General features: G+C 43.5%; 1 protein-coding gene across 4 annotated transcripts in view; it reads left to right on the top strand.

The window, feature by feature from the left end:
- The window catches only part of pde9aa (phosphodiesterase 9aa), a 142,457-nt gene that overhangs the window by 115,816 nt on the left and 4,161 nt on the right, over positions 1–22,480 (top strand). For all 4 annotated transcript variants that reach the window (XM_061919452.1, XM_061919453.1, XM_061919451.1 and 1 more), the window contains 3 exons: positions 4,530–4,643; positions 4,771–4,875; positions 7,851–7,979. In XM_061919452.1, the coding sequence (XP_061775436.1) occupies positions 4,530–4,643; positions 4,771–4,875; positions 7,851–7,979 (348 nt within the window). The remainder of the gene's footprint in view (positions 1–4,529; positions 4,644–4,770; positions 4,876–7,850; positions 7,980–22,480) is intronic.

Below are 22,480 nucleotides of genomic sequence, written 5' to 3'. Positions count from 1 at the left end.
TCGATGCTAACATGCTATTTAGGCTAGCTGTATTGCATCATTATGCCTCATTTGTAGCTATATTTGCATCCAGCCTTTCCCTCCACCCACATTTAATGCCAAACAAGCACTTACCAATCGACGGATTCAAGTTGCACTAGTGATCAAAAGATGCAATCGTTGGTTAGAAGGCGATCGCCGAATTCGTCCTCGTTGCCGCTGTCTGTCGTGATATGGCTCCATAGCTTCAGTTTCTTCTTCAATTTCGTTTTCGCTATCTGCCTCCACACTCCAACCATCCGTTTCCATACATGCGGAATCTGTTGAATCGCTTACGGTGCTGAAATCCGGGTCTGAATCAGACCTACCATGCTATACCTTTCTGTGCTATCCGCCATATTTGGTTTTGTTGGCTTCACGCAGTGACGTCACAGGACAATAAACGGGTGGCTATAACGACGGTTAAAATCAGGCACTTTGAAGTCGTTTTTGGGGATATTGCGTGATGGGTAAAAATTTTGATAAAAACTTTGATGGGAACTTATTTTTATTGGTTTTAACCCTTCAGAAATTGTGATAATGTTCCCTTTAATGATTTTTGTTGGTGGTGTGCCTACGGATTTTTTCAAAGAAAAAAATGCGCCTTGGCTCAAAACAGGTTGAAAAACACTGCTCTAGATCAACTTCAGATCCATCCATCAATTTTAAGTTTTATTATCTTTTAAGTTTTTTTGTTTTTGCTTGTTTTATGCCCTTTTATGCCCTAACAACTTAGTTATTTATGGCAAACACACAAAAAATGCAATTTTATCCCCCCAAAATATTTCAAAGTGGAATATTTGATGTGAAGTAGGTCAATAATTTACAAACCCCGTTTCCATATAAGTTGGGAAATTGTGTTAGATGTAAATATAAACGGAACACAAGGATTTGCAAATCCTTTTCAACCCACATTCAATTGAATGCTCTACAAAGACAAGATATTTAAATTTCAAACTCATAAACTTTATTTTTTTGCAAATAATAATTAACATAGAATTTCATGGCAGTAACACGTGCCAAAGTAGTTGGGAAAGGGGATGTTCACACTGTGTTACATCACCTTGTTTTTTAACAACACTCAATAAACGTTTGGGAACTGAGGAAACTTAATTGTTGAAGCTTTGAAAGTGGAATTCTTTCCCATTCTTGTTTTATGTAGAGCTTCAATCGTTCAACTGTCATATTTTACGCTTCATAATGCGCCACACATTTTTGATGGGAGACAAGTCTGGACTGCAGGCGGGTCAGGAAAGTTCCCATACATTTTTTTTATGAAGCCACGCTGTTGTAACACGTGCTGAATGTGGCTTGGTATTGTCTTGCTGAAATAAGCAGGGGCGTCCATGAAAAAGACGGCGCTTAGATGACCGCATATGTTGTTCCAAAACCTGTATGTACCTTTCAGCATTAATAGTGCCTTCACAGATGTGTAAGTTACCCATGCCTTGGGCACTAATGCACCCCCATACCATCATAGATGCTGGCTTTTGAGCTTTGCGTCGATAACAGTCTGGGTCGTTCGCTTCCCCTTTGGTACGTATGACACGTTGTCGAATATTTCCAAAAACAATTTGAAATGTGGACTCGTCAGTCCACAGAACACTTTTCCAATTTGCATCAGTCCATCTTAGATGATCTCGGGCCCAGAGAAGCAGGTGGCAGGTCTGGATGTTGTTGATAAAAGGCTTTCGCTTTGCATTGTAGAGCTTTAACTTGGACTTACAGATGTAGCGACGAACTGTATTTAGTGACAGTGGTTTTCTGAAGTGTTCCTGAGCCCATGTGGTGATGTCCTTTAGAGATTAGTGTCGGTTTTTAATATAGTGCCGTCTGAGGGATCGAAGGTCACGGTCATTCAATGTTAGTACGTGGAGTGATTTCTCCAGATTTTCTGAACCTTTTGATGATATTATGCACCGTAGATGTTGAAATCCCTAAATTTCTTGCAATTGCACTTTGAGGAACGTTGTTCTTAAACTGTTTGACTATTTCCTCACGCTGTTGTGGACAAAGGGGTGTACCTCGCCCCATCCTTTCTTGTAAAAGACTGAGCTTTTTTTGGGAAGCTGTTTTTATACCCAATCATGGCACCCACCTGTTCCCAATTATTCTGCACACCTATGGGATGTTCCAAATAAGTGTTTGATGAGCATTCCTCAACTTTATCAGTATTTATTGGCACCTTTCCCAACTTCTTTGTCACTTGTTGCTGGCATCAAATTCTAAAGTTAATGAGTATTTGCACAAAAAAAAGAAAATGTTTATCAGTTTGAACATCAAAAATCTTGTCTTTGTAGCATATTCAACTGAATATGGGTTGAAAATGATTTGCAAATCATTGTATTCCGTTTATATTTACATCTAACACAATTTCCCAACTCATATGGAAACTGTGTTTGTAGAACAACATTGATTTTGATTCATTATTATTTTTTGAGCAAATATTATGCAACATTTATTATGCAAGTTTGAAAAATAAGTCATACATTATTTTTATATTTTTTACTTTGAACACTTAAATCCCCAAATCTGCTTGAGATAAATGTATCAGCACTTGGAAAACTAGGGCAGCACGGTGAAACAGGGGTTAGTGCATGTGCCTCACAATACGAAGGTCCTGAGTAGTCCTGAGTTCAATCCCGGGCCCAGGATCTTTCTGTGTGGAGTTTGCATGTCCTCCCCGTGACTGCGTGGGTTCCTTCCGGGTACTCCAAATTCCTCCCACCTCCAAAAACATGCACCTGGGGATAGGTTGATTGGCAACACTAAATTGGCCCAAGTGTGTGAATGTGAGTGTGACTGTCTATCTGTGTTGGCCCTGCGATGAGGTGGCGACTTGTCCAGGCTGAGATAGGCTCCAGCAACCCCCGCGACCCCAAAAGGGACAAGCGGTAGAAAAATGGATGGATGACACTTGGAGAACCAAGTTTTTTCTGAGGTGGTACTTGGTAAAAAAAAGGTTAGGAACTACTGAGTACAACCTCAAAAGACACTTTGCTCTCCAAGTACCACCATAATGACCAACATTAAAACACAGTAGCGTAGGAGGCCTATGTATTGGCCATTGTAACATTACACAAAGTTTGAAAAGTAACACTTTTTGGATATAAGCAGAAAATAATGAAACACTGTGCCTAAATCAAGTGATTCTTGGGCATACCACTAGATCAGGGGTCGGCAACCCATGGTTCCGGAGCCGCATGCGGCTCTTTGGCCACTCTGATGTGGCTCAGCTGCATAATCGCCAACCCCCCCGATTGTTTCGGGGGTTTCCGGATTTTGGTGCCTCTCCCGGGGTTAACATTCTCCGATTTTCACTCGGACTACAATACTATACTATATGCGTGCCGGCAGGACGCATGCATTTTGCTGCTTCTATCGTCACACGTAGGAGATTGCAAGGCATACTTAGTCAACAGCCATACAGGTTACACTGAAGGTTGTGATATAAACAACTTTAAGACTCTTACTTATTTGCACCACACTGTGAACCCACACCAAACAAGAATGAAAAACACATTTTGGGAGAACATCCTCACAGTAACACAACATAAACGCAACATAACAATTACCCAGAATGCCCTGTATCCATTACTCTTCCAGGCTATATTATACACACCCGCGCCCCCAACCCCGCCCACCTCAACCAATGCCAGGGGGGGTGGGGGGGGTTGGTGCTAGTGGGGTGTATAATGTAGCCAGTATGGGATTCTGGGTAATTGTTATGTTGCGTTTATAATGTGTTACAGTGCAGATGTTCTCCCGAAATGTGTTTGTCATTCTTGTTTGGTGTGGGTTCACAGTGTGGCGTATATTAGTAAAAGTGTTAAAGTTGTTTATATCACAACCTTCAGTGTAACCTGTATGGCTGTTGAACAAGTATGCCTTGCAGTCATGTACTTGCATCTGCGGAAGACACATACAACATGTTGCTAGGCTGGCAAGCTGTTTGTACATTTTGAAGGCGTCAAAGGCAGTGGCTTCATAGCACGCCCATATTATTGTTATCTGCGTGACCATCAGCAGATATTCGCGAGAATGGTTGTGGCTCCCATTGTCTTCTATATTTTGTGAAACTGGTCAAAATGGCTCTTTGAGTGGTAAAGATTGCCGGCCCATGCACTAGATAGAGCCCAGTTCGAGAATCAATGATTTAGGGTGAATGAGATGCATTTTTTAAGCCTATTTTCGAAGGAAAAATATGTAAATTTGAATAATTAGAAGAATATGTGGATACATGGAACAATAAATACTGAATAGCGACTGTGCGGGGATACATTTATTTTTTTCCAAATTGTATAGTGTATGCATTTTTGCCTACAGTATGTGTCCAGAAAGTAGTGCTTGATTTCTGAAGAAAGTGTATCATCACTAGTTAACTGAAGGACACTTATCAAGATAAAATAACTTAAATAACGTACGTATACATTTCTGTAGTTTTTTAGAATATGCAAAATGCAATGTGTCCAAAAAATATTTTAACATGTGTGTTTATGAATGTGTATCAGGGGACTATTACATTGATCCTGGCCACAGATATGGCACGGCACGGTGAGATTCTGGAGTCTTTCAAGCAAAAAGTGGACAATTTTGACTATGCCGACGAGGAGCATGTCACCTGTGTAAGTGATTTATTTTTTTTAAATGAATAGTTAATCGGCGTCACAGTATTGTACCTGTCAGACAGTGATGTTTGTTGACAAATGGTACAGTCACTCACAAGACAACCTTTAATTTTTGACACTGCAGCTGAAGATGGTGCTAATAAAGTGCTGTGACATTTCCAATGAAGTGCGGCCCATGGAGGTGGCTGAGCCCTGGGTTGACTGTTTGCTAGAGGAGTACTTCATGCAGGTATTTCTAAACTATATTTATGCCAGGCTGAAATACTTGCATATACAGTATATATTACACATAAGGATGGGTACCGCCTGAATTTGGTCATTACTCCCAATTCACTTGAAATCAAACAGTACCATATTTTGATACCTTTGTTGCATGTGACGTCAGCGATTCAAGCACTTGGCGGGTAAATCGGTGTATTTTTACAGTACTGCATTAAAGGTCACAGTGCAATTCACCATGTCACCAAAGCAAGCATGCCTGATAGAAAAAGCTCAAAAGTAAGGCACCACTTTTCAAAATGTGCTAGCTTGATGGGTATTGCCGTGTACCGTATTTTCCAAACTATAGAACTCACCGGTATATAAGTAGCACCCACTAAATTTTAGAAGAAAAAAATATTTTCCTAAATATTAGCTGCATCGGACTATAAGCCGCAGATATATAAGTTGTGAAATTAGTTTTTTACACAGTAAGATATTGTAAATGTTTATTTACACACCTTAATTGTTTCAAAATAATGTCTGTAACACAGCAGTAAAATGGATGATCATCGTCATTGATCCACAAGCTGCAGAAGAATCAGCTTTTCAGACTCAATAACTCAATGGTGACGTTTTTGGTGAATTTACCAAGGAATTTGTGAAAATAAAACAATACGAAGAGAAAGTAAGTTCATAATATTAACACTCGTCAATGTGTTAGCACATTAGCTAATGCTAAAGACTCTAGCTTAATTATATTACGATAATACATACAAATATGCATGAAAAGACTTCTACAGACGTCACACGTGACGGTTTAGTAAGTATGAATTGTTTTAGTTATTTTGTAAGACTTACAAAACGTTGCTCGGAGTGGTGAATGAAGGATCATTTCAAGTAGAAACGCTATGGACAACTTCGAAGACAAAACAGCAAGTGTACACCCGGTTCAAAGCTCTAAACACCTGCAGTGACCGAACTCGTCTAAAAGATGGCACCATAGTACAAAGAGTAATCAATTATTTCAGTGTATTTGCTTTTAGTTGGGTTTTTTTTTTCAACTACTTGCATTATCGCCGTCGGCAAAGAAAAATCCATAAATTAGCTGCACCATTTTATGAGCCGCAAGGTTAAAAAAAAAAAGTAGCGTCTTATAATCCGGAATTTATGGTACATGCTACTGATTAGCATTAGCAATTTTACATGGGGATTTTGTTGCCTTCAAATTTGATTAAAAAAAACCAAATCAACTAAGATGCACCCTACAATTAAACAGCTGGTGTGTAATAAGTGCAGTACTTACAGAACAAACACTTTGTGGTCATTTGATACGTATTTCGCCTGGTGAAAAAGTCGGCGCACTCATGACATAATGCATGCAAATTACACTCAGAAGTGTAAGAAAACAATATATAATAACTAGATAACACAGTTAGAATTATTAACTCACTGTCAATTGTGAAGAGAAGTGAATTATAATTATATAGCGTTGTTCTCTCCAGTCTCAAAGCACTTTACATAGTGAAACCCAATATCCACATCTTTAAGATACATTTAAACAAATGTGGGTGGCACTAGGAGCAGGTGGTTAAAGTGTCTTGCCCAAGGACACAATTGCAGCGACTACATTGTCTACAAGCTGTTGGCACGGCTGCTTTACCAACCGAGCCATTTATTTAATTCAACAGTCAGATTCCCCTGGTCTGCACCAGTTCAAAGTTAGCTGCAAGGCGCCATGTTAAACTAATAAAAATAAGATATCTAAATATTAAACAAAACCAAATTTGTTAACACATGAATACACACAAAAGTACCGAAAATTGGTACCTAAGGGCAGTGGTTCTCAAAGGGGGGTACGCGTACCCCTAGGGGTACTTGAAGGTATGCCAAAGGGTACGTGAGATTTTTTTTAAATATTCAAAAAATAGCAACAATTCAAAAATCCTTTATAAATATATTTATTGAATAATATTTCAACAAAATATGAATGCAAGTTCATAAACTGTGAAAAAAAATACAACAATGCAATATTCAGTGTTGACAGCTAGATTTTTTGTGGACATGTTCCATAAATATTGATGTTAAAGATTTCTTTTTTTGTGAAGAAATGTTTAGAATTAAGTTCATGAATCCAGATGGATCTCTATTACAATCTCCAAAAAGGGAACTTTGAGTTGATGATTACTTCTATGTGTAGAAATCTTTATTTAAAATTGAATCACTTGTTTATTTTTCTACAAGTTTTTAGTTATTTTTATATCTTTTTTTCCAAATACTTCAAGAAACACCACTACAAATGAGCAATATTTTGCACTGTTATACTATTGAATAAATCAGAAACTGATGACATAGTGCTGTATTTTACTTCTTTATCTCTTTTTTTAAACCAGAATTGCTTTGCTCTGATTAGGGGGTACTTGAATTTAAAAAAAATTCACAGGGGGTACATAACTGAAAAAAGGTTGAGAACCACTGCCATAAAGTACTGGTATCGATTCCCAGGTTTTGGTACCGTATGCATGGTTCAAATGTGAAAGGTACCTAACCCTAACAACACACACACACCCACGCACACACACACACACACACACACACACTGTGTACGTATTAATATGCATGTATTATTGATATATAAGGACACGTGTTCCAGTGACATGGCAGACAGGAAAGGCAGACTGCTCACCATGAAAAATAATAAATGTAAATAATGATACTATGATTGTTAATACTTGTTTAATATGCAGGTAACGACATTTAAAGTGAGTATTGTTGGCGGTTTTTGGATGTTTTTTGGAAGGGGGCAAAATAGAGTACTCCCCTTAGCTTCATTGTTAGCCACCACAGGCGTGCTGTATATTACAATGCAGTTGAGAAGGATATGCAAACATTTTCCAAAATTTTACGTATGGCCGACAACAACTAATTATCACGAAGACGTCCTGACTGCGTTGCAATTTTTTTCCATTTACGATGACAATGTTCATCTTCATTTGTGCTGCTTAGAGCGACAGGGAGAAGACGGAAGGACTTCCTGTGGCTCCATTCATGGACAGAGAAAAGGTTACCAAACCCACAGCCCAGATTGGTTTTATCAAGTTTGTCCTCATTCCCATGTTTGAGACCGTGATGAAGGTAATATGTTTCATATACTCAGCCCACAAATCTCAGCTTTTTTTTTTCTCAGCAAATTTCCGCTTTGAGTGACTTGATGCCTTACTAATACACAAACACACTTCTCTGTGATACACTACTACTGCAATACTACTGCATCATACACTACTACTGAAATACTATATTTAATACACTACCACTGAACTACTACTGCATGATACACTACTACTGAAGTATTACTGTAGGATACACTCCTACTGAAGTACTACTACATAATACACTACTACTGAAATACTACTGCATGATACACTACTACTGAAATACAAACCCCGTTTCCATATGAGTTGGGAAATTGTGTTACATGGAAATACAAACGGAATACAATGATTTTCAAATCATTTTCAACCCACATTCAGTTGAATATGCTACAAAAACAACATATTTAATGTTCAAACTGACACACTTTTTTTTTTTTTTTTGCAAATAATCATAACTTTAGAATTTGATGCCGGTAACACGTGACAAAGAAGTTGGGAAAGGTGGCAATAAATACTGATGAAGATGAGGAATGCTCATCAAACACTTATTTGAAACATCCCACAGGTGTGCGGACTAATTGGGAACAGGTGGGTGCCATGATTGGGTATAAAAACAGCTTCCCAAAAAATGCTCAGTCTTTCACAAGAAAGGATGGGGCGAGGTACACCCCTTCGTCCACAACTGCGTGAGCAAATAGTTTAAGAACAATGTTTCTCAAAGTGCAATTGCAAGAAATCTAGGGATTTCAACATCTACGGTCCATAATATCATCAAAAGGTTCAGAGAATCTGGAGAAATCACTCCACGATAAGCGGCATGGCCGGAAACCAACATTGAATGACTGTGACCTTCGATCCCTCAGACGGCACTGTATCAAAAACCGACATCAATCTCTATCAACAACATCCAGAAACGCCGCCAGCTTCTCTGGGCCCGAGATCATCTAAGATGGAATAATGCAAAGTGGAAACGTGTTCTGTGGTCTGAGGAGTCCACATTTCAAATTGTTTTTGGAAATATTCGACATCGTGTCATCCCGACCAAAGGGGAAGCGAACCATCCAGACTGTTATCAACGCAAAGTTCAAAAGCCAGCATCTGTGATGGTATGGGTGTGCATTAGTGCCCAAGGCATGGGTAACTTACACATCTGTGAAGGCACCATTAATGCTGAAAGATGCATACAGGTTTTGGAACAACATATGCTGCCATCTTAGCGCTGTCTTTTTCATGGACACCCCTGCTTATTTCAGCAAGACAATGACAAGCCACATTCAGCACGTCTTACAACAGCGTGGCTTTGTAAAAAAAGAGTGCGGGTACTTTCCTGGCACGCCTGCAGTCCAGACCTGTCTCCCATGGAAAATGTGTGACGCATTATAAAGCGTAAAATACGACAGCAGAGACCTTGGACTGTTGAATGACTGAAGCTCTACATAAAACAAGAATGGGAAAGAATTCCACTTTCAATGCTTCAACAATTAGTTTCCTCAGTTCCCAAAAGTTTATTGAGTGTTGTTAAAAGAAAAGGTGATGTAACACAGCGGTGAACATGCCCTTTCCCAACTACTTTGGCACGTGTTGTAGCCATGAAATTGTAAGTCAATTATTATTTGCAAAAAAATATAAAGTTCATGAGTTTGAACTTTAAATATATTGTCTTTGTAGTGCAATCAAATGAATATGGGTTGAAAAGGATTTGCAAATCGTTGTGTTCCGTTTATATTTACATTACAACAATTTCCCAACTCATATGGAAACGGGATTTGTATAACTGTATGATACACTACTACTGAAATACTACTGTAGGATACACTACTACTGATGTACTACTGCATGATACACTACTACCAAAATACTACAGTATGATACACTACTACTGAATTACTATGTATGATGCACTACAACTGAAATACTACTGAATGATACTATTGAACTACTACTGTATGACATACTACTACTGAACTAAGACTAAATTATACTAATTTTGAACTACTACTGTATAATACTAGTACTGTATGATACTACGACTGAACTACTACTGTGTGACACTACTTAACCACTTTTGTATGATATTACTGAACTACTACTGTATAACGCACTACTACTTAACTACTACTTTATGATACACTATTACTGAACTATTACTTTATTAAATACTAGAACTGACCTACTAATATGTGACACACTACTGAAATACTACAATGTGATACGACTGAATTACTATTGTAAGACACATTACTACTAAACTACTGAACTTCTACTATATGATATACTACTACAAGTAGTACCACTAAAAGAAAGTAAACACACTTTATTACAAGTAGTAAGTAAGTAAAAGTACACTACTACAAGTAGTACAACTTCCATAAAATAGAAGTACACTGCTACAATTACAACAACACCAAGAAAGTACAGGTACACTTCTACAAGTAGTACCACATAAAGAAAAGACAATTACATTACTACAAATAGTACAACTTCAATAAAGTAAAAGTACTATACTACAAATAGTACAACTTCAGGAAAGTATAATTACTTTACTACAAGTAGTACAACTACAAGAAAGTAAATGTACACTACTACAAGTAGTATAACTACAAAAAAGTACACTATATTGCCAAAAGTATTTGGCCACCCATCCAAATGATGAGAATCAGGTGTCCTAATCACTTGGCCCGGCCACAGGTGTATAAAATCAAGCACTTAGGCATGGAGACTGATTCTACAAACATTTGTGAAAAAATGGCCCGCTCTCATTGATTTCCAGTGTGGAACTAGTGTGGAACAAATCCAGTCATGAAATTTCCTCGCTCCTAAATATTCCAAAGTCAACTGTCAACTTTATTATAAGAAAATGGAAGCGTTTGGAAACAACAGCAACTCAGCCACCAAGTGGTAGGCTACGTAAAGTGACAAGAGGGGGGTCAGCGGATGCCGAAGCACATAGTGCAAAGACTTTCTGGGCAGTAAGTTGCTACAGAGCTCCATACTTCATGTGAACTTCCAATTAGCCCACGTACAGTACGCAGAGAGCTTCATGGAATGGGTTTCCATGGCCAAGCATATCCATCTAAGCCATACATCACCAAGTCCAATTAATTTATTTATTTTATTTAGCTTTTATTTAACCAGGTAATAATCCCATTGAGATCAAAGATCTCTTTTCCAAGGGAGACCTGGCCAAGAGGGCAGCAGCAAGGTTACAATAAAAACAGTAAACAACACATAAAACATCACATTTACAACATTAAAACTTGCTCATATGACACATGTGCATACAGACAAGGTAGACTGCAATCCTTTCACAGAAGCTTTAAACTCATTCAATGTAACAAGGGTTTGAAGTTGAATATTTGATAGTAGGTTATTCCAAGCCTTCGGTGCTGAAAACCTAAATGCTTTCTTGCCCAGTTCAGTTCTTACTTTGGGGATGACAAATTGAAGAACATTCATTGAACGCAGATTGTGACTTCTTTGTTTCTTTGTTAAAAGACAAGACAGATAAGATGGAGTGATACAAAGAATCGTTTTGTAGATGAAAACATACCAATGATTGAGCCGTCGAGCACATACAGATGTCCAGTTAACCATTGAGTATAAGACACAATGATAAGTAAGGGGAGCGCAGTTGGTGATGAATCTCAGTGCACCGTGGTAAACACTATCCAGCTTGTGGAGACAAGCAGCAGTAGCATTCATGTACAACGCATCTCCATAGTCAATAACAGGTAAAAAGGTTGTTTCCACCAATTTCTGTTTGACAGTAAAAGAAAAGCAAGACTTGTTTCTATAATAAATTCCCAGTAAAAGTTTCAGTTTTTCTACAACATACTGAATGTGCTCCTTAAAACTCAAGTGGTCATCAATTAAAAATCCCAAATATTTTAAAGAAGATACTAACATCATTTGTTGCCCATTTCTCGTTAAAATGTTTTCACACAGTGCTGATCTTACAGATTTTGATGTGGTAAAGAACATACTTTGTTTTCTCTGCATTTAAAACCAGTTGAAGATAGCAAAGTTGTTCTTGTATTCTGACAAATGCATATTGTTGATATTTAAAGGCCTCAGTAGGAGTTGGTGCTGTGCAGTATATGACAGTATCATCAGCATAGAAATGGAAAGTTGAGTTCGGAATATTCTGTCCAAGATTATTTATGTAAATAGTGAATAATAAGGGGCCCAACACCGAACCTTGAGGGACACCCTTTTTCACTTGCAGTACGTTTGAGGAGGAACCTTCTATCCGAACAGCCTGATTTCTACTTGTTAGGTAATTTGCAAACCATCCAACTGCTTGGTGAGAAAAACCAATAGCTGAAAGACGTTTGATTAAAATGACATGATTAAAATGACATGATCAAAAGTATCAAATGCCTTTGAAAAGTAAATAAAGAGGGACAGACAGCACTGCTTCTTGTCAAGAGCTTCAGCTACATCATTTATTAACTTCATAGCAGCAGTAACAGTACTGTGATTTTTGCAAAAACCTGACTGAAATGGTGACAAAACAAAGTTTGTGTCCAAAAAGTATTTTATCTGTTCACTGATAAGGGATTCAAGCACTTTTGCCAGAAGAGAGAGTTTAGAGATCGGTCTGTAATTAATTAATTACTAGGGTCACCTCCTTTTAATAGGGGGACTACAAGGGCTGAATTTCCCCCAGGGATCAATAAAGTACTTTCTATTCTATTCTATTCTATTTCCAATCCAAGGGGATTTCATTTGAAATCAGTAAGGTTAAAACTGTGAGTCAGTGGTTCAGCTATAATTTCAGCTGCCAACTTTAAAAAGTGCGGCTCCAATTTATCTAAGCCAGCTGGCTTTCTAGGTTTAAGTTGTGGGCCTAAAGTTAAAAACCTGAGTATTGTCATCGGTTCTTTCTGGAGTTAGCGTAACTTCGGTAGAGTTGTCAGAATTGTAGGGAAAACCAGAGGAAATAAAATGGTTATTAAAATAATTACCCATTTCTCTTCTGTCACTTACTCTGACACCATCAACGAGTATACTATGTGGGAGATTGACTGAATTACAACAGGCGGACAAAGATTTTTTGGTTTTCTAAAACTTCTTTGAGTGTTTGAGGTTTTCAGTTGTTGTGGACAAATAAAATTCTGATTAGACTTTCCGAAGGAGAGAGGTAAATTAAGTTCTTAATTGTCTAAAATTCAACCAATCTGCTTCTAACCCTGACTTGCCTGCCCTGGCCCAAGCAGCATTACGCTCATGCAATACATCTGACAGGTCTGATGTAAACCACGGATTGTCACGTCCTTTAACCTTAAATTTTCTAAAAGGGGCATGTTTTTTCACTATACTCAAGACTATTTCGTGAAAATATTTCCAGGCCAGTTCAACATTATCAAAAAGAGCAATTCTATCCCAATTAAAAAGATGCAAGTCATGTAAAAAAGCGTGCGTCTCAAATAATTTCATATTATGTTTTTCAAGAAGACGGGGCTTGCTTTTAGGAATCCTTGTGTCACGCACTACTGCAATCACACAATGATCACTCACATCATTAGGAAAATCACCACATGCAACAAATTTAAAGGGCATATTTCTTAGAATTAACTCAATGAGTGTAGCTTTTTGAGGGCATTTAGGATTAGGTCTTGTAGGGGAGTTAATTAATTGTGTTAAATTTAGAGATTCACACTGTGCTTTCAAAGAGTCAGACACAGATGTGAGCCAGTCCCAGTTCAAATCACCAACCATCACTATTTCATTGTATTTCAGTTTCGACAGAAGCTTCACAAGAGTAGATAGGGAATTACTAGGGGCAGATGGAGGCCTATAACACCCCACTACCATAATGTGGGGATTTCTAGCTAATTCAATTTCAAGTTCAAACAGTTCAAGTTCTTTACTTACTGATTCAGAGAGCACTAATTTAACATCAAACCTCTGCTTAATAAATATGGCCACTCCACCACCCTTTCTTTGTCGGTCAGTACGATAGACATGATAGCCATGAATGTAAATATCTTTATCAGGCACAGATTGTTTAAGCCAAGTTTCAGATAAGACTACAATTTCAGCATTTGTTGAGTTTATCCAGATTTTTATCATATCCAGTTTAGGGAGTAAACTCCGAACATTGATATGAATAATCCCAAGACCAGATCTAGTTTTAAAATCCGCAGTTGTAGAACATTGTGTAGGTGTATCAGGATTAGTCTCAATATTTCCTGAGAGCAATAACAATAATATAACAAAACATTTTCGCTTAAAGTTACCATCTTTTAAGTCTGTGTTTAATCTGTGAAAGTTAGTGCTTATAACAGGGGAGGATGCAGTAATGTTGACCTGATCTCTCAAAACAAGGAAACAATAAAAATGAAATGGACTCTACCATAGTATGCAGCCATTTTGTTTTGTCCAAAGTCACAGAAATCTTCAACTGAGATAAGGCCGATGTTATTTTGTAGCTGCCACTATGATGAAATGTCAAATTATTAAAGTTGTCATGTTGAAGTAGCATAACTTGTGAGGGGGTGTGACCAGACCCATTTGGGACACCAGTAAAACCACACAAAAGTATAAAACACAATATAAAGATTTGTGACATAGTGAAAGAAGAAGTTCCACTTGTTTTACCAATTTTGAAGATAATAGCAGACAGGGCTGAAGGTTAGCAACCAAGGCCGAAGGGTGGAAGCCCGTAGACGAAACCAATGGCTAGAGGCAAACAGCAGGCCGATGATGGAAGGCTATCAGCAGGCCGATGGTGAAAGGCTAACAGCAGACCGATGGTGAAAGGCTAGCAGCAGGCCGGCTGATGGTGAAATGGTAGTAGCAGGCAGGCCCATGGTGAAATGGTAGCAGCAGGCAGGCCCATGGTGAAATGGTAGCAACAGGCAGGCCGATGGTGAAATGGTAGCAGCAGGCAGGCCGATGGTGGAAGGCTAGCAGCAGGCAGGCCGATGGTGGAAGGAAAGCAGGTAGGTCGATGGTGGAAGGCCAACAGCAGGTAGGCCGATGGTGGAAGGCTAGCAGCAGGCCGATGGTGGAAGGCTAGCAGCAGGCCGATGGTGGAAGGCAAGCAGGCAGGCCGAAGGTGGGAGGCAAGCAGGCAAGCCAAAGGTGGAAGGCTAGCAGCAGGCAGGCCGATGGTGGAAGGCTAGCAGCAGGTCGATGGTGGATTGCTAGCAGCAGGCGGGCTGATGGTGGAAGGCAAGCAGCAGGCCAATAGTGGGAGGCAAGCAGGCAGGTCGATGGTGGAAGGCTAGCAGCAGGCAGGCCGATGGTGGAAGGCAAGCAGGCAGGCCGATGGTAGAAGGCTAGCAGCAGGCTGAAGGTGGAAGGCAAGCAGGCAAGCCGATGGTGGAAGGCTAGCAGCAGGCAGGCTCAAGGTGGAAGGCTAGCAGAAGGCTGATGGTGGATGGCTAGCAGCAGGCAGGCTGATGGTGGAAGGCTAGCAGCAGGCCGATGGTGGAAGGAAAGCAGGCAGGTCGATGGTGGAAGGCTATCAGCAGGCAGGCCGATGGTGGAAGGCTAGCAGCAGGCCGATGGTGGGAGGCAAGCAGGCAGGCCGATGGTGGAAGGCTAGCAGCAGGCAGGCTGATGGTGGAAGGCAAGCAGGCAGGCCGATGGTGGAAGGCAAGCAGGCAGGCCGATGGTGGAAGGCTAGCAGCAGGCCGATGGTGGGAGGCAAGCAGGCAGGCCGATGGTGGAAGGCTAGCAGCAGGCCGATGGTGGAAGGCAAGCGGGCAGGCCGATGGTGGGTGGCTAGCAGCAGGCAGGCTGATGGTGGAAGGCAAGCAGGCAGGCCGATGGTGGAAGGCAAGCAGGCAGGCCAATGGTGGAAGGCAAGCAGGCAGGCCGATGGTGGATGGCTAGCAGCAGGCAGGCCGATGGTGGAAGGCTATCGGCAGGCAGGCCGAAGGTGGAAGGCTAACAGGCAGGCCGATGGTGGAAGGCTAGCAGCAAGCCGGCCGATGGTGGAAGGCTATCAGCAGGCAAGCCGATGGTGGAAGGCTATCAGCAGGCAAGCCGATGGTGAAAGGCTAGCAGCAGGCAGGCCGATGGTGGAAGGCTAACAGCAGGCACGCCGATGGTGGAAGGCAAGCAGGCAGGCCGATGGTGGAAGGCAAGCAGCCAGGTGGATGGCAAGCACCAGGCAGGCAGGATGATGGTGGAAGGCAAGCCGCAGGCTGATGGTGGAAGGTAAGAAGGCAGGCCGATGGTGGAAGGCAAGCAGGCAGGTCGATGGTGGATGGCAGAGGTGGGTAGTAATGCGCTACATTTACTCCGTTACATCTACTTGAGTAACTTTTGGGATAAATTGTACTTCTAAGAGTAGTTTTTATGCAACATACTTTACTTTTACTTGAGTATATTTATAGAGAAGAAACACTACTTTTACTCCGCTCCATTTATCTACATTCAGGTCGCTACTCGTTACTTTTTTATCGATCTATTAATGTTTGTTTCGGTTTTTCAAAGTAGGATATACGCATGCCTGCGTTTCACCAATCACATGCAGTCACTGGTGACGTTGGACCAATCAAACAGAGCCAGGCGGTCACATGACCGTGATACGTAAAACCCGACTTAAACATGTTGACAAACTTATTGGGGTGTTACCAATAAGTGGTCAATTGTACGGAATATGTACTGTATTGTGCAATCTACTAATAAAGTTTCAATCAATCAATCAAAAGTGAAAAGGAAAAAATATTTTTTTTATTTCAACTATACTTCCCGTTAAAAGCCTAAAGACTGATCGCACAGTTCCTGTCTTCACAATAAAAGTGCCCCTCCATCGCGCCTGCGCTAACAAAATAAGAGTCTCCGAAAGCCAGAGCATACAAGCTAGCAAACTACGACAGAAAGGAGGACTTTTTTTCTCCTCCATTTTAAAACGTGGACGTTATAAGCACTACTGTCTGATTCCAATCAATGCAAGTCATCAGAATCAGGTAATACACCAACTTATATTCTTGTCTTCATGAAAGATAGGAATCTATATGATAACATGCATGTATATTCATTAAAACACCTTTAACATGTCAACAAAAACGGCAAAATAAATAAATATAAATTATATATAAATGTATGTATGTACTATATATATATATATATATATATATATATATATATATATATATATATATATATATATATATATATATATATATATATATATATATATATATATATATATATATATATATATATATATGATGTGTGGTCATTTATTAAGTAATTGATTAACGTTGAAAAACGTATTGGGGTGTTACCATTTAGTGGTCAATTGTACGGAATATGTACTGTACTGTGCAATCTACTAATACAAGTTTCAATCAATTAATCAATCAATCAATGCCTACTGAGCCTATGGTGCTGTTAAGTTATTGTGGCTCAATGTGCCTTAATGTTTTTTTTTTAAATGTACTATTTAATATATATTATTATTTTAGTTGCTTAAGAGATAATCCTGGCTCTGAATTTGCTCGTTGCTATTTTATGTTTTTGTGCATTATTTGTTGCCGTAATCATTAAAAAAAACAGGTTACTCATCAGTTACTCAGTACTTGAGTAGTTTTTTTCACAATATACTTTTTACTTTTACTCAAGTTAATATTTGGGTGACTACTCCTTACTTTTACTTAAGTAATACATCTCTAAAGTAACAGTACTCTTACTTGAGTACAATTTCTGGCTACTCTACCCACCACTGGTGGATGGCTAGCAGCAGGCGGGCCGATGGTGGAAGGCTAGCAGCTGGCCAATGGTGGAAGGCAAGCAGCAGGTCGATGGTGGAAGGCAAGCAGCAGGCAGGCCGATGGCGGAAGGCAAGCAGGCAGGCCGATGGTAGAAGGCTAGCAGCAGGCCGAAGGTGGAAGGCAAGCAGGCAAGCCGATGGTGGAAGGCTAGCAGCAGGCAGGCTCATGGTGGAAGGCTAGCAGCAGGCTGATGGTGGGTGGCTAGCAGCAGGCAGGCTGATGGTGGAAGGTTAGCGGCAGGCCGATGGTGGAAGGAAAGCAGGCAGGCCGATGGTGGAAGGCTAACAGCAGGCAGGCCGATGGTGGAAGGCTAGCAGCAGGCCGATAGTGGGAGTCAAGCAGGCAGGCCGAATGTGGATGGCTAGCAGCAGACCAATGGTGAAAGGCAAGCAGGTAAGCCGATGGTGGAAGGCTAGCAGCAGGCAGGCCGATGGTGGATGGCTAGCAGCAGGCAGGCCGATTGTGAAATGCTAGCAGCAGGCAGGCCGATGGTGGAATGCTAGCAGGAAAGCCGATGGTGGAAGGCAAGCAGGAAAGCCGATGGTGGAAGGCAAGCAGGAAAGCCGATGGTGGATGCCAAGCAGCAGGCAGGCAGGCTGATGGTGGAAGGCAAGCCGCAGGCTTATGGTGGAAGGTAAGAAGGCAGGCCGATGGTGCAAGACTAGCAGCAGGCAGGCCGATGGTGGAAGGCTAGCAGCAGGCGGGCCGATGGTGAAATGCTATCAGCAGGCTGGCCGATGGTGGAAGGCTAACAGGCAGGCCGATGGTGGAAGGCTAACAGCAGGCAGGCCGATGGTGGAAGGCTAGCAGCAGGCAGGCCGATGGTGGAAGGCTAGCAGCAGGCAGGCCGATGGTGGAAGGCTAGCAGCAGGCCGATGGTGGAAGGCAAGCAGGAAAGCCGATGGTGGAAGGCAAGCAGCCAGGTGGAAGGCAAGCAGCAGGCAGGCAGGCTGATGGTGGAAGGCAAGCAGCAGGCTGATGGTGGAAGGCAAGAAGGCAGGCCGATGGTGGAAGGCTAGCAGCAGGCAGGCCGATGGTGGAAGGCAAGCAGCAGGCCGATAGTGGAAGGCTAGCAGCAGGCAGGCCGATGGTGAAATGGTATAAGCAGGCTGGCCGATGGTGGAAGGCTACCAGCAGGCAAGCCGATGGTAGAAGGCTAGCAGCAGGCAGGCCAATGGTGGAATGCTAGCAGCAGGCAGGCCGATAGTGGAAGGCTAGCAGCAGGCAGGCCGATGGTGGAAGGCTAACAGCAGGCAGGCCGATGGTGGAAGGCTAACAGCAGGCAGGCCGATGGTGGAAGGCTAACAGGCAGGCCGATGGTGGAAGGCAAGCAGCAGGCTGATGGTGGAATGTAAGAAGACAGGCCGATGGTGGAAGAATAGCAGCAGGAAGGCCAATGGTGGAAGGCAAGCAGCAGGCCGATGGTGGAAGGCTAGCAGCAGGCAGGCCGATGGTGAAATGCTATCAGCAGGCTGGCTGATGGTGGAAGGCTAACAGGCAGGCCGATGGTGGAAGGCAAGCAGCAGGCCGATGGTGGAAGGCAAGCAGCAGGCCGGCCGATGGTGAAATGCTAGCAGCAGGTGGGCCGATGGTGGAAGGCTAACAGGCAGGCCGATGGTGGAAGGCTAACAGCAGGCAGGCCGATGGTGGAAGGCTAACAGGAGGCAGGCCGTTGGTGGATGGCTAGCAACAGGCAGTCCGATGGTGGAAGGCTAGCTGCAGGCCGATGGTGGAAGGCAAGCAGGAAAGCCGATGGTGGAAGGCAAGCAGGAAAGCCGATGGTGGATGCCAAGCAGCAGGCAGGCAGGCTGATGGTGGAAGGCAAGCAGCAGGCTGATGGTGGAAGGCAAGAAGAAAGGCCGATGGTGGAAGGCAAGCAGCAGGCCGATGGTGGAAGGCTAGCAGCAGGCAGGCCGATGGTGAAATGCTATCAGCAGGCTGGCCGATGGTGGAAGGCTAACAGGCAGGCCGATGGTGCAAGACTAGCAGCAGGCAGGCCGATGGTGGAAGGCTAGCAGCAGGCGGGCCGATGGTGAAATGCTATCAGCAGGCTGGCCGATGGTGGAAGGCTAACAGCAGGCAGGCCGATGGTGGAAGGCTAACAGCAGGCAGGCCGATGGTGGAAGGCTAACAGCAGGCAGGCCGATGGTGGAAGGCTAGCAGCAGGCAGGCCGATGGTGAAATGCTATCAGCAGGCAGGCCGATGGTGGAAGGCAAGCAGGAAAGCCGATGGTGGAAGGCAGGCAGGAAAGCCGATGGTGGAAGGCAAGCAGCAGGCAGGAAGGCTGATGGTGGAAGGCAAGCAGCAGGCTGATGGTGGAAGGCAAGAAGGCAGGCCGATGGTGGAAGGCAAGCAGCAGGCCGATGGTGGAAGGCTAGCAGCAGGCAGGCCTATGGTGGAAGGCTAGCAGGCAGGCCGATGGTGGAAGGCTAGCAGCAGACAGGCTGATAGTGGATGGCTAGCACCAGGCAGGCTGATGGTGGAAGGCAAGCAACAGGCCGATGGTGGAAGGCTATCAGCAGGCAGGCCGATGGTGGATGGCTACCAGCAGGCAGGCTCATGGTGGAAGGCAAGCAGCAGGCCGATGGTGAAATGCTAGCAGCAGGCAGGCCGATGGCGGAAGGCTAGAAGCCGGCAGGCCGATGACGGAAGGTTAACAGGCAGGCCGATGGTGGAAGGCAAGCAGCAGGCTGATGGTGGATGGCTAGCAGCAGGCAGGCTGATGGTGGATGGCTAGCAGCAGGCAGGCTGATGGTGGAAGGCAAGCCTCAGGCAGGCCGATGGTGGATGGCTAGCAGCAGGCAGGCCGATGGTGAAATGCTAGCAGCAGGCAGGCCGATGGCGGAAGGCTAGAAGCCGGCAGGCCGATGACGGAAGGTTAACAGGCAGGCCGATGGTGGAAGGCAAGCAGCAGGCTGATGGTGGATGGCAAGCAGCAGGCAGGCCGATGGTGGAATGCTAGCAGCAGGCAGGCCGATGGTGGAAGGCTAGCAGCAGGCAGGCCGATGGTGGAAGGCTAGCAGCAGGCAGGCCGATGGTGGAAGGCTAGCAGCAGGCAGGCCGATGGTGGAAGGCTAGCAGCAGGCAGGCCGATGGTGGAAGGCTAGCAGCAGGCAGGCCGATGGTGGAAGGCTAGCAGCAGGCAGGCCGATGGTGGAAGGCTAGCAGCAGGCAGGCCGATGGTGGAAGGCTAGCAGCAAGCAGGCCGATGGTGGAAGGCTAGCAGCAGGCAGGCCGATGGTGGAAGGCTAGCAGCAGGCAGGCCGATGGTGGAAGGCTAGCAGCAGGCAGGCCGATGGTGGAAGGCTAGCAGCAGGCAGGCCGATGGTGGAAGGCTAGCAGCAGGCAGGCCGATGGTGGAAGGCTAGCAGCAGGCAGGCCGATGGTGGAAGGCTAGCAGCAGGCAGGCCGATGGTGGAAGGCTAGCAGCAGGCAGGCCGATGGTGGAAGGCTAGCAGCAAGCAGGCCGATGGTGGAAGGCTAGCAGCAGGCAGGCCGATGGTGGAAGGCTAGCAGCAAGCAGGCCGATGGTGGAAGGCTAGCAGCAGGCAGGCCGATGGTGAAAGGATAGCAGGCCGGCCGATGGTGGAAAACTAGCAGTAGGCAGGCCGATGGTGGAAGGATAGCAGGCAGGCCGATGGTGCTATCTGTCTGCTACTGCTACTTGAACAGGTGGATTATAGGTAAGCCAAAGGCCATGCCAATCCTTTGACACTCAGACCTCAGGTAAGAACACTCTGAACACGGAATCGACATGGCTGCCATCTTGGATTGTGGGCGCGGTCAGGTCATTGGATGCAGTGGTGTAAAGCACGTTGCCACGTGACTACAGCAGTGGAGACGTGTTCTCTGGAGTGATGAATCACGCTTTTTTATCTGGCATCCTGATGGAGGAGTCTGGGTTTGGAAGTTGCCAGGAGAGCGCTACATTATGGACTGCTTTATTGTCAAATTTGGTGGAAGAGGAATTATGATGTGGGGTTGTTTTTCAGGATTTGGGCTTGGCCCCTAAGTTCCAGTGAAAGGAACTTTGAATGCTTCAGGACACCAAAACATTTTGGACAATTCCATTCTCCCAACCTTGTGGGAACAGTTTGGAGCGGGCCCCTTCCTCTTCCAACATGCCTTTGCACTTGTGCACAAAGCATGGTCCATAAAGACATGGATGACAAAGTCTGGTGTGGATGAACTTGACTGGCCTGCACAGAGTCCTGACCTGAACCCGATAGGACACCTTTGGGTTTAATTAGAACGGAGACTGAGCGCCAGGCCTTCTCGACCAACATCAGTGTGTGACCTCACCAATGCGCTTTTGGAAGATTGGTGGAAAATTCCTATAAACACACTCCGCAACCTTGTGGACAGCCTTGCCAGAAGAGTTGAAGCTGTAAATGCTGCAAAAGGTGGACCGACATCACATTGAACCTTGTGGGTTAGGAATGGGATGGCACTTCAAGTTCATATGTGAGTCAAGGCAGGTGGCCAAATACTTTTGGTAATATAGTGTACACTACTACAACTACAAGAGAGTAAAAGTACACTACTACAACTACTAGAAAGTACAAATACACTACTACAGGGGTCACCAACGCGGTGCCCGCGGGCACCAGGTAGCCCATAAGGACCAGATGAGTCGCCCGCTGGCCTGTTCTAAAAATAGCTCAAATAGCAGCACTTACCAGTGAGCTTTCTTTATTTTTAAAATTGTATTTATTTGCTAGCAAGCTGGTCTTGCTTTGCTCGACATTT

Source organism: Nerophis ophidion, linkage group LG13 (genome assembly GCF_033978795.1).
Source record: "Nerophis ophidion isolate RoL-2023_Sa linkage group LG13, RoL_Noph_v1.0, whole genome shotgun sequence".
NCBI classification, from domain to species: Eukaryota; Metazoa; Chordata; class Actinopteri; order Syngnathiformes; family Syngnathidae; genus Nerophis; species Nerophis ophidion.
Note: the sequence above shows the minus strand (reverse complement) of the source record. Positions and strands in the feature narration are given on the sequence as shown.